At 32.6% G+C, this 13,169-nt stretch overlaps 1 protein-coding gene and 1 long non-coding RNA gene across 3 annotated transcripts; both read left to right on the top strand.

Moving 5' to 3' along the window:
• Nucleotides 1-3,109: 3,109 nt before the first annotated feature.
• LOC129286855 (uncharacterized) lies at nucleotides 3,110-7,497 on the top strand. 2 transcript variants are annotated; one of them, XR_008587525.1, is made up of 3 exons: nucleotides 3,110-3,284; nucleotides 3,944-4,090; nucleotides 7,030-7,497. It is a non-coding gene; the product is annotated as an uncharacterized LOC129286855 (long non-coding RNA). The 2 variants fall into 2 exon arrangements; XR_008587524.1 differs by lacking the exon at nucleotides 7,030-7,497 and having other exon boundaries at nucleotides 3,944-4,354.
• A 1,017-nt stretch (nucleotides 7,498-8,514) lies between these two features.
• LOC129287150 (vacuolar iron transporter homolog 2-like) lies at nucleotides 8,515-11,386 on the top strand. The gene is made up of 2 exons (XM_054923316.1): nucleotides 8,515-9,705; nucleotides 10,672-11,386. The coding sequence occupies exon 1, from the start codon at nucleotides 8,963-8,965 to the stop codon at nucleotides 9,665-9,667; it is 705 nt and encodes a 234-aa protein (XP_054779291.1). The 5' UTR covers nucleotides 8,515-8,962; the 3' UTR covers nucleotides 9,668-9,705; nucleotides 10,672-11,386.
• Nucleotides 11,387-13,169: the final 1,783 nt, after the last annotated feature.

The following is a 13,169-nucleotide window of genomic DNA, read 5'->3' as shown; positions in this document are numbered from 1 at the left end:
CGGGGACAGTGGCAGGAGCTTGCAGCAAGTTGCAATTGGAGAGTTTTTGTATCGGTGTACATTCAGTATGATGTTGAAGTTGCACAGATGAAGAGGGAAAAGAGTGAAGATGATGATAAAGAGAAGCAGATGGAGAAGATGAAGAAGCTGCCAGATCCATTTCAAGCCGCATTTGCATCAGCATTGTCATTTAGCATTGGAGCTCTGGTTCCTCCGCTTGCTGCTGCATTCATATTAGGTTATAATTAAGGCTAACAGTGGTTATCATTGTGGCTACTTTTGCTTTGATATGTTTTGGATTTTTGGGAGCTGTTTAGGAAAGACTCACACTGAGATCTTGTGTGAGGGTTGTGTTTGGGGGATGGATAGCTATGGCCATCACTTTTGGGTTAACCAAGGTACTGTGTTCTTGGGGACTGGAGCTGTATGGATGAATTCATTTGCTTTATTTTTGCTGCATAAGGTTAGGTTCTTAACAAGAATCTAACCAAGCTATGTTTTGTTCTCTACTTGTTTGTTTTGTAAACATTTTTGTTTCTGGAACAAAAAATAAAAAGTAGAGGCTGCTGCGTTTTTTTTTTTTTTTAAATGAGTTAGAAAATGTTAAACTTAAAAAGAGATAGTGCTGTGAAGAGAGAAAAAGTTTATTTCAGCAATGTATTAATAACTAGACAAGCTTTTGAACCAGATAAGACGTTGGTTTAAAATTTATAGATAAAATAGTAGTAAAGAATCTCATGAACAAAACATTTTATTAAATAATTAAAATCCTAATTCAATGATTTATTAATTCAATTGGTTGAGTTGACTCAACAATTTAAATCGGTTTTGTGAAGCCCATTTAGAAAATAAATGTGGTGGCAATTTTGTAATTAAATTATTTAATGTTGTGCTTTTTAAGCTGATTGTTTAAATAATTGGGTTTAAAATTACTTTCCAGGCTGGTTAAAATACCAATTGATCTTGAAAGCAATATTATTAAACTCATAAGTTTAAGTAAATTTGTGATGAAAAGTAAACTCGTATCGTACTTGGATCATAAACTCGTAAGAGTTAACCTCTATCAACAAATAACCATTAAAATATGATTGTAATTTAATTTAAATATATTAAAAATATACATAATTGAAATTAATTCTTTATCATATACAAGGCATAAAAATTTTAAAATACGAGAATTTATTTTTAGTATTTTTGTTTTTTTATTAATATTAGTTTTTATGTTTATAAGTTTTTTTTTTGAACCAAATTTTATAACTTTTAGAATGAATTTTTCATAATATATACTTAACTTGCTCAACTTATAAAAAAAAAAATTAATGACTTTAATAAGTTTAACTAAACTTATATTCAATCTAAGTTTATGAATTAGTTGATACAATTTTATAAATTAAAAATATAAAAATAATAAATTTAAAAATAAATTTATAAATTTAATTAAATTTATATTTAATTTAAATTTATAAATAAATTGATATAATTTTATAAATTAACAATGTAAAAAGATTAAATTCATAGTGAAATTGAGAGTTTGACAATTATTTTAAAAGGTGTATCATTTACATCTCCTCCGAGCCAGCCGGTCTAGAAAGATTAACCAAATAGGAAGCAACCCCTGCGCCTTTCAGATTTCCCACGATTGCTCTCTTCTCCTTTCCATCGTCGCTTCCCCGTTGCCTCCACCTTCCTCCGCCCATGCTTCGTCTTATCCGGCACCTTACCCACCATTGGCGACGTCCTCTTCTTCTTCTTCGTGCTAGGGCACAGAACGCCCCTTTTGCCTCTTATCGCTCCTTCTTGTAGTAATCCTGTTTGCCCTATTTTCTAGGAACTACCTCCTCCTCCTCTTCCTTCTCGTGTTCTCGTTTTCACATTCAGCTCATATTTAAAAAAATTCTGGCACCGCTAGATCTTATCTAAATACTGCAGAGCAGAGGCGAGTTTGCACTCCCCAGCCTCCATCGTGTTGTTCTACTAATTTCCCTCACATTATGCAGTTATTCGTTTCTAATTCTTCGTCGGTCGCTCTGCTCGTTTTCCTGTGGACTCTGAAATCTCCCATTTGTCTTTGTTTTGGGTTGGGTTCAGATTAGTGAGTCTCCATAGTAAGGAAAAGCAGAATAGGAAAAATGGGAAGTGTCTTCGTGCAAGAGTTGGAGGGCAGGTCTTACAGATGCAAGTTCTGCAAAACCCATTTGGCCCAAGCCGATGATCTCATCTCTTGGATGTTATTCCTTTTCTATCGGTAATTAGAGACCTTCAGTTTTTTGATTGGGAAGAACGATTCTTTATTCTTTTTAATGTTCGTAAATTTTAGGAAGGACGATTCTTTATTCCTGGTTATTGTAAATTTATTTTTAAAATTCTCCTGTAGTAAATAGGCACCAAGTCTTTATTATGAATTTCTGATGATTAAAATGTTGATGGATCATGGTTATGTGGTAATGCAGGATACACATGTTTTTGAGAGAGCAATATTGATACATATGTTTTTTGCTTCATTCTCAATGTTCAAGATGTTTTTCCTAGGGCTAATTTCTCTCAATATTGAGAGAGCAATATTGATTCAGTTGTTTTTGGGAGAGCAATATTGAACGATTCTTTATTCTCAAAGTTCAAGAAGTTTTTTGCTCGTGCTAATTTCTCTCAACTTTTTAAGTAATTGTTACTTCTAGCTTGAACTTTGAGTCATTGTCTCTTTTGCCTGCTGACACACAATGCTGAAAATAGAGTAGAGTACTCTAGTTCCGAAACAAGGGTTATTTTTTGAGAGAGCATATGATCCAAAACACTTCGCTCTCTCTCTCTCTCTGCAGTGACATGGTTTTTAAGCTAATTATGTGTTGAAATAGCTCTTTAGTTGTTTTCATGTTGATTGATAAAGCCTTGGTTTTTCTAGTTCTGATAAAGCCTTGGTTTTTCTTCATCTACCATTCTGTTATGGAGTCTAATATCTTCATTCTTTCCTTTTATTTATTGGTTCCCATTTCATTTATCTGATCTACAGGTTCCTTTTATTTAACTATGAGTTTTCCCTCCAAGAAAAGGAATTGACGAATGAGTTTTCACTTCTAGAGTGAATATGAAGTCTCCTACTGTGGAGGTAACCTATTTGAGATTTTATTTTAAAATAAGCTTGTTTTTATTAATAAAAATATGTATATCCTTTTCTTTCTTTCCCCCTTCTTTCTCTTTTTGGGTGGATGTAATGGCAAGTACAAAGCTTGAAAGTAAACACCAAAATGACAGAGCACCAAGAACTCTTCTCTGTCCTTCCTTTTAAGGTAAGGTTGCTACTTTAATTTTTGTTTTGTTTTTATATATAGCAGGAAACAAATATGTTATATATTTCATGTAAAATTGAATCTTGATATGTGATCTTGTAGTGCCATTATTTATTATTATCATGCTCCCACGCCCTACTTAACTATGACTCAGACGGGATCCTTGTGAGCAGGGTAAGGGAAGAAACCAATATTAGTTATATATACTAACATATGCGTAGAAATATTATCCTTTGCATTGGGTAATATGAAAATTAGCATTTTCTTTAATGAACTCCCATCGGCAGTTCTTTACATTGGTGGTGTAGTATTTGAAATAATTTCAACACTTCTAGAATCTGATTCTCCACTGTTTGGTCAGTTTGATTAGTCTATAGATACATTCATACATTATCAGCAAGTTACTGCTGATAAAATTGTGTCCACGGAGCATTTAGTTTGAGAAATTGATTGTTCTTGATGCTCTTTTACATTTGCTTATTGAATTTTTATTTATTAGCAAGTTACAATGAAAGCTAAGAGAATTGACAATGCTTCAGAGGAAATCAATGTAAATGTCAATATCAAATATATAATTTAGAATATAGTCTAAGTATTATATGTCAAACAGCGCGATTTAGTCTTCACAATGACATTGTATATGTGCTGATTTATTGAAGCATGACAAGCAAGCAAAAATGCTCCACCTGCACACGTACGTGAGTGCCAGACTACTTAGTTGACAAAACAACGTACAGGCTAGGGAAATGGTCAGGCTTGCCAGGGATGCAATGGGAAATAATATTCAAGCTTGGTGTTGCTTCTTGGTGATTTGCGCTCACTTTTGTTATTCTCAGGCTATTTCTGTGGTTAATTTGCGAAGCTCTTAATGGGAAAATTGATCAGACCTAGTTAATGCTGTCAATGTTAGCTTGCTTAGTTTCAATTGTTCATTGTGCTTGTTGTTGCTATATTTGGAAAAATTCTCTTTTCTGCTATTCACACTGTTTTTTATCATTGAACATCGATTGCTTGATTTGTGAACATACAAGAGTTGGATTGGAGATAATTTAAATATGTCGTTGTTTGAATATAGGGGCTTTTTTTTGGATTGGAGAATTTGGAGGTAATTTAAATAAGTTGTTGTTTAAATATAGGGGCTTTTTTTTTTTATTCCAATCCAAAAAAAAAAGTCCCTAAATGTCTTTTTTTTTTTAGATGTCACTTTCTAAACAAGTTGTACTTTCTAAGTTGGTTCTAAGTTACAACAGAAAGTAGACTTTCTAAACCATTTTTAGCCGATTTAGAAAATCTTTTTTATACTAGTGCAATTTTAATACTATGCATTTCAATGATTAGATAAATAGAATCTCAAAAACATGTGCCAAGAAGAATACCCTAAGTCAATGGTAGAGCCAAGACTTCAGCTTTGGGGCTCAATTTAATTTAAAAATTGATCATATAAAAATAAAATTTAATAATTTTGAAAAATTAATTCCATGCCTTATAATTAATTAAAGGCAACATTTTTGTTTTATTACAATAGTTGAAAATTGCAGCTAAAAGTGTGAAAATTGTTGTAAAAAACTAAAAGTAACATTTTTAAACTTATACTTATTCCGGTGTTATTTGTTATAAAAGGTTATAGGTTTTGCACTCTGTAGTCATACTTTTCAAAATCTATTGTTTATATTTTAAAAATAAGCAATAGTTTACATATCAATATGTTGCAATAATTTTAAAATGTTGTCTATCATATAATCATAATAATAGGTAGTTAAGAACTGTTGTATGTATATAAAATAGAAAAAAAATTAAGATTAAGATTTCTATCTATATCTGGTGTTTGAACCTCGAGCCTCAAGGAATCAAGGAAGTTAAAAATAACTTTTACCACTTTTTCAAATTTACTATCATATCATTTGGTGTGCAAATTATTTTATATATAGATAATTTTTTTAAAGTGATTTTTTAATTTAACTAATTAATAATTTAATAAATCAATCAATTAATTTTTTAATTAACAAAAGTATAGCAAAAAATATTAAAAAGTGTAAAAATAAATGGCTTTTATGTATAAAAACACAATACGCAATGATTATTAAATGTTGTAAAAAAAAATTTAAAGGTAACAATTATGTAATTGTTGCCTATCAAAAAAGGAAATAGTTTTTAAATGTTGTAAAAAAAATCATTTTATTACTTATTTAAAAAATACAATTCAACAATTTAAAAGTATTGCTTATTCTATGTTAGGTAACATTTTTCAAGTGGTGTCAAATATTTGTTGTTTAAATTAATAATCAATTGCAATGTTTGAAAAATGTTCCTTATTTACACATTAAACAATACTTTTAGAATTGGTACGAAGCGTTAGAAGCAAAAAATGTTATAGTGATTGTGATGTCATGTTTTGAAAAATCATTGAATATGAAATAAAAATAAAAAATTTTAAAAATTATTGTGAAAAAGATGGGTTTGATATTGAAAATGAAAAGTAAACAATGACATTGTTTTATAAAATTAATATTGTTGTTTATTAGGTTTAAGACTTAAGACTAGAGTTTAATAGGCTTGAGTGAAGTTATTGTATCTGAAAAAGTTGAAGTTAAATAAATTTGAAGGATATTGTCAATATATTCAAATACAATATATATATATATATATATATATAAGGAAATTCGTTTTCAAATAAAAGAAAGAATACTGACACATATCAAATACGTAAATAAAGGACCAAAGATATATGAGCGAATATCTTTCATATATAATTATATATATATATGAAGATAAATATATGTGCATTTTTTTATTGCCGTGGGCTTAATACTGCGCTCAGCTTTTTGTTGATAAAAACAAAAACTTGTGTCAATGGTTTTCTCCCTCAGACCCATGAAAAGGACGAAACAAAAGAGGTTGTCCTAGATTTCTCTCTCCTGTATGACTACCCAATTTCTGTGTTTTCATTCTTCCCTATAGTTACTGGATCATTCCACACATTTTCATTTGTTTCACTTTTCTCCCTCACACACAGGGAGTCAGACTTTTTAAATTAGTGGGACAAAATGTCAAAACTTTTCCTATGTACTTACGTGAAATTTCACTCAACTAAGGAGTGCCAAAGCAAGAAGTTGGGGTAGAATTCTAGTACGGATGCATTCCCTCCTTTCAGTGTATTGAGGTCAAACTTTTATTCTTGAATTACTTTGAAGGATAACAGTGATAGTATCTAATAATAAGAAGAAAAAATTATTAATCTTAAGTAGAGTGTCCACCGTTCAGTCATAGCCTGTTTGATTATTAGAAAGATTGTTAATGGAATGGAATGGAAATGGCAATTAGGTTTGGGTAAATATTTCCTTATATTTTCGAACCTATGAATGACAATTAGGTTAAAAGATATTAAGCTTGGAATGCGTCTAATCAAGCGACTTGTGCTATTTTGATTAAGTAAACTATTCTCAACCATTCTTAATATAAAGAGTTTGATAGGGGCTGTTTGTTAAAATAGAATCCAAATCCATGGTGGTTTCTGGTTTTGTTGGATCAATAGCCTAGCTTGCAGCATGGCAATAAGAGAATTAGTGTGAGTGTACGCTCAGTATGAAGTTTGAGATTTCACAGATCAGGAGAGAAATGAGTGAGAATGATGAAAGGAAGAATAATAATAGTGCCAAAATGCATATCAAGCAGCATCTGCATCAGCATTAATTATTATTTTGCACAGGAGCACCGATTCCTCCGCTTGCTGCGGCATTCATTACAGATCACAAGATAAGGCTAATGTTGGTTGTGGCTGTGGCTTCGTTGGCTTTGACAGTGTTTGGATATGTGGGAGCTGTGTTGGGAAAGGCTTGTATTTTGAGAACTTGTGTGAAGGCTCAAGGCTGTATTTGAAGGGTGGATATAGCTATGGCAATCATTTTTGGGTTAACCAAGTTCTTGTGGATTGAGCCTATAATTTGAATGAAGTAATTTGCTTTATTTTGCTGTATGAGGTCAGGCTCTCAACATGAGAATCTTAAAAAAATGATGTTTCATTCTCTTGTGTTGAAGTATAATGGGATATTGTTGTGGGGAGAGAAGTGATCATTTTAGTCGGTGACAGATGCAAGAGAGACTATGGGAGCCATGGCTCCCTGAATTTTCAAATTTTATTTGGTATTATATAGGTGGTCTGCATTTCTGTCCCCCAAAATTTATACAAATTTTATGCCATAAATGCTTTTCAATCCTAGTCCTCCTCATTACTAAATCCTGGAACTGCTTTGGATTTTAGTGATCTAATGTAAAGAATTTATCCTAACTCAAAAGTACTATGATTGAGGGTATGTTCAAGTAAAACATAGGCGAGTTTATTCCAGTATACTAGGTTTAAAATTTTATTCTTAAAATACTCTGAAAGATAATAGCAAACAAAAGCTATTTTTTTTATTGCTCACAGCTATCTTTCAATTGGAGGCAATCTTATTCGAGACAAGATTAAGTATTAAATGCGAGCACCTCTTTTAATGAAGATTCAAATCTTGGCTCACCATATTGGGAAAGACTAGCCCCTTCCACTAGATCTAACCCCATTGGTCAACAAAAGCCCATTAAATAAGACAAAGAGAGGGAAGAATGGTACAATTTGTTTGATAAAGAATAATATATAATGATTAATGCCTCTTCTCTATTCTTACTTTCTTTTGCCTTTTCCTCCTTGTCTATTAGCTGAAAACAGATGTATTGAATTATGCTAAACACAGATGTATTCTTAATTTCACTTATTTTTATAGTTTGTAATTATTTTTTCGTAATTCGATACCCTTTTATAATTTATAGTTATTTTTTATTAATCCCAAGAGTTGAAACGAACAATCACTCAGCACCAACTTGCGAAGCTTTATCATGATTTCACAAAAATGAAAAATGATTCTTATCATTTATTTTATTATAAATCCTATCGTATTAAGGTAGTATTTCTTAAAAATATGCAATTAATACGTGTTCTTGATTCTTGGATTTAAAAAAATATGATCCTATTAACTTCAGGCGTTGATTAAGAACAAAAAGGAATATGGCTTTGTTACGTGACTCTTGAGCACCTGCAGCTACTTCGAACTTCAGTGACGAGAGATGCAAACAAATCATCAGGAAACTTTCTCCCGATCAGAATCTTAACTTGTTGATTGTGCTTGTGCATAAAATATTATTTGAAAAGATTATTGATCCTGTCGTGACATACTCCAGTTTTGACATAAATCCGAAAGGAATTAAACTCACAATTATTGTAAGTTTATATTCTCAGGAAGATATTCTGATTCTGAACAATTTTCCTTCATGCATACAAATAGACACTATTTTCTGGATATTTTATAGTCAAAGATGAGTACTGAAATAATAGTTAGCTTCATTTATTTAAAATTAACTCAGTTTTTGTCCTTTGAGAAAGACAAAGTGAAGAACTTCGAAATAATATTCCCAATCCTATATCATTTGGCTGATGCTATAACCCAAAAAGTCTCCAGAAACGAACCTACAAATAAATGAATCACCTCATCAATAACACTCATCCCCCAGAATTTTCATCCCTTCTCATTATAAGTCCTTGAATCTCCACACCCTTTCCTGCAATCTTAAGCCAAGAAATCTTTGATTTTTCTTCTGAGTTCTTCAGCTTTCTTGAGCTTCTTTGATCTTTCCTCTTCTTGTCTGCCATGGCCGCCATTTTACCCTGTGGTTTGGTATCCCTCAACCATGTAGGAGTAGCTCCAAGCCCAATCCAACCAAATTATGAAGATGATCATGAACAAACCACCCAAACTCCAAAGGAAGAAACTGGTGAGCGCGACTACTCTCAAAGGGGTCAATGGCTTCGTGCTGCAATATTGGGAGCCAATGATGGTTTGCTTTCAGTTGCTGCACTGATGATGGGTGTAGGAGCTGTTAAAACAGAAGCCAAAGCAATGGTGCTTTCTGGTTTTGCGGGGGCAGTGGCAGGAGCTTGCAGTATGGCAATAGGAGAGTTTGTATCAGTGTACACTCAGTATGATGTTGAAGTTGCACAGATGAAGAGGGAAATGAGTGAAGATGATGAAGAGAAGCAGATGGAGAAGATAAAGGATGTGAAACTGCCAAATCCATTTCAAGCAGCATTTGCATCAGCTTTGTCATTTAGCGTAGGAGCATTGATTCCTCTGCTTGCTGCTGCATTCATATCAGATTATAAGATAAGGCTAATGGTGGTTGTGGCTGTGGCTTCACTGGCTTTGATAATGTTTGGATATGTGGGAGCTGTGTTGGGAAAGGCTCCCATTTTGAGGTCATGTGTGAGGGTTGTGTGTGGAGGATTGATAGCTATGGGTATCACTTTTGGGTTGACCAAGTTACTGGGTTGTCGTGGATTGCAGCTTTATGAATGAATTGTGACCAACCCATTTCCTTATTTTCATTGAATAAGGTTAGTTTCTCATGATAAGAATCTAACCAAGTTACGTTCTATTCTTTGTTTTATAATTATAATATTGAAAATATTAGTTGCTGTTATTATCAGTTAATTAGTTACTGTTAGTGATTATAGCAGTTAGAGGGTAGGTAAGGGTATTATATGAGAAATTATACGATTAAAGGCCTATATATAGGACTACCTATGTAAATCAATCTATGGTTATCCTAAATGAGAATCTTTCAGCATATCATTCAGTAATCCATCTTGTCTCTCTCTGTTCTCTCTCTCTCTCTCTCTCGTCTCTCTAAAATCTCTCTTCTCCTGTGTTCTTCTCTCTTCTTTCCCTCTATTTCTCTTTCTTTCCGGGTTACAAACATCCAACACTTTCCTTGTTAGTTGTCATCATTGAATTCTATTTTATCTAACTAATAAATGTTGATCATTAACTGATTATTTGTTAATTGATGTCAGTGAAAGATTACATCTTTGATCATTATTCAGTCTCATAATGTAATGCTGCGACATACAAATTCACTTTCCTCTTTCATGATTGATTGCATTTTCCTCTTTTCCTTTTGAAAAAAATAGAAGGATAATGGGATGTTGAATTGAACAGAGAAATCATTATTTCAGTGACCAGAGGTAAAGAATATCAAAGGAATGTGCCAAAAAAAAAAATCCCTTTGGGTGACATTTAGCATGTAGTTATCAGCATTTCTTAAGTATTTGGAAATTAAAAATCCCTAAAGAAAAATTAAACTTGATATACATATGCTATATAATAAAATACACAAAGCCACAAGTAACAACTCATACATGGAAGTGACAGATTACAGTAGCTTTGCAAATGAAATGATATAAATATTCTTGAAAACCTTCAAATTGGGCCCTTGAAGGCTTGAAAGTTGAAATAAATGTTTTCTTTTCTTTTTTGGGTAAATAATGATAAGTGTATCTCCAAAACATTCACGAGTTTAGGTGATGGTGAATTGTCATCCAACTCTAAAGCTTAGATCTTGGAGTTGCATCCTCAATGGTTCAGAAGGCCATAATACACGAGACATGGCATTACATCTTCAGTAAAGTTGTCAAGGACCAGAGTTCATGAGGGAGAGAAATCAAGGAAGAAGTGTCATGCTGAAAAATCTGACGCATGGCATTACATCTCTGCCTAATTTCCAATCACACTGAGCCTCACCTTTTGCATTTGAAACACCTCTGGTTTGGGGAATCCAGTAATTAAAGCAACGAAGTTCTGACCCATTGGAAATCCAACACTCACGTTAGGTTGGCAAGGTTCCCCATACTGCTCGTGACATTATTATCCAAGTCCGTAGCTGATATTTTAAGTTGGCGTGGTTGGGAAGAAAGGCGTTGGCAGGTGTTGAAAGATTTGGAAAGAAGCTAATTGTCAAGGTAGTCAGATAATTTTGGCATCCTTTGATAAATTTTGGTACCCATTGGAAAATTTGGAAAGCATTCCCAAACTTGACCAAGCCCTCCTTTATGTCTGTTGTCCAGTGATAGTAGTTGTTGTGCTGATGTAGTTGCCGTTGCAGATAACTTATTTTGAAGTTTTTGGTCTTTGTGCCTTGGTTTGAAGACAATTTCTGATTACCCAAAGGTCCCTAGTGTTTAGCTGAATTTTTGGTACTTTAAGCAATGTCAGTGTAAGATTTTCTGTCCAGGACCATTCTTTTTTTTTTTTGGGTGAAGTTGAACTCATAAAGCTGTGTTCTTGATCTTAGGACAATAGTTGATCTTTTTATGCTTACTTGTTCAAGTTGTAATAGTTTATCTTGATATATATCATATATATGTAACACAGCAGAGCATTCTTAGAGCTGCTACTTGCCTACTTTCTCTGTGAATTTTCTTCTTCTTCCTTTTCCAACACGGAAACATAGGAAAAAATGATCTTTGTGGGATTGTGCATGAAAGAAATCAAGGAAGAAAACCTCACCTAAAAAACTATAAACCCTTGAGAGATGTGAGTGATCGTTGTAATGGCTACAAGCAGCAATATTTCTGCACCTTCTCCATTTTTCACGGTAGAAAACTATCGTGTGGTCCGTGAAGATGGAAGCAAAACTTAGGGTTCTGCTACTGTGGGAAGCTGTTGGGTCAGACTTTGAAACCGCATTTCTAGAGAATCCAACCTTGAATCAGCTCAAAATGTACGAAGAAAATGTCTGCAGAAAATTTAGAGCATTAAGTAGTCTTCATTCAATAGTAAATGAAACTGCTTTTAGTAGTACCATGGCATGCAAAACAGTAAAGGACGTTGAGGAGAAGTTGAAGTCAGAATTTCAAGGAAATGAAAAGACGAAGCAGATACAGATCTTCAATTTGAGGAAGGAGTTTGAACTTCTCAGAATGAAAGAGACTGAGAATCTTAAGGAGTGCATTGATAGAGTCATGAAAGTTGTTGATCAAGTGAGGCTAATGATTTCGGGTAAAAAGTTACACCCCACACACACACACTCTTATGTAATCTACATCCCATTTTACTTTATTTGTAAAACTTGCATACAACAACTCATACACTCTTAAGACATTGACGTAGAAGATGACATAAGCATTGTAACTGAAATGTCGTAACTACTCTTCAAAATCTTTAAATGGGCTCATTGAAACAGTTCTTTCCGTTTTTGGTAAATGATGCCAGAAATATACAGAATGCAAGACGTGCATGGCTCTGCATAGCTTGAAATCAATTGGAGATTGTTACCGAGTTTAAGCAGTTTTACAGCTGTAACTGATTAAGTTAATCTGTAATTATCAATGCAACACGTCATTTGGACTTACTCATTCTCTCACTCTTTCTATTTTGCTATCTATTTGGATTTCAATTGAGTATAATTGAATGTTAAAAAAATAAATTGATATAATTGATTTTGATTATAATTAATTATGTTATAATGTTATCATGTTTGGATATTATTTTTCAGAAATTAATTTTGATAAAATTAAAGATGTTTGGATGATTTAATCAAAATTAATTTTAAATGTGCAAATTATCATAAAAGACATTGTCCTTTAAGATATTAATATTAATATAATTGCATATAATATTATTAAAGTTGTTAAATTCTATTTAACAAATAAAATATGCATAATATTGATCCAGTTGATGTTTATATAATATTTAATATATATATATATATATATATGATTAATTATGAAAATTATTTTTTTTACCAACAATTATGAAAATTATATTTGAAAATCATATTAAAATTTACACACTCACTCCCAAACATATCAACATGAGATGGGAAGGCATGATTTCTTCACTTTAACTGCACGTAATTTTCTCTTAAATAAAGGCTCTCAAACAGAGATGTAATTTTCTCTTAAATAAAGGCTCTCAAACAGAGATGAGAAGATGTGATGTCATTGTGAGGGAACTTTTCTGTTTTTTGAGTGATGTTCACAAGCCAAGCAATGCCACCGCCCCCACAGGGGTATGTTTG

Source organism: Prosopis cineraria, unplaced genomic scaffold (genome assembly GCF_029017545.1).
Source record: "Prosopis cineraria cultivar Desert tree isolate PC_DT_omini unplaced genomic scaffold, ASM2901754v1 PC11, whole genome shotgun sequence".
Taxonomy (NCBI): Eukaryota; Viridiplantae; Streptophyta; class Magnoliopsida; order Fabales; family Fabaceae; genus Prosopis; species Prosopis cineraria.
The sequence above is the reverse complement of the archived record's forward strand: the minus strand, read 5'-3'. Positions and strand labels throughout refer to the sequence as shown.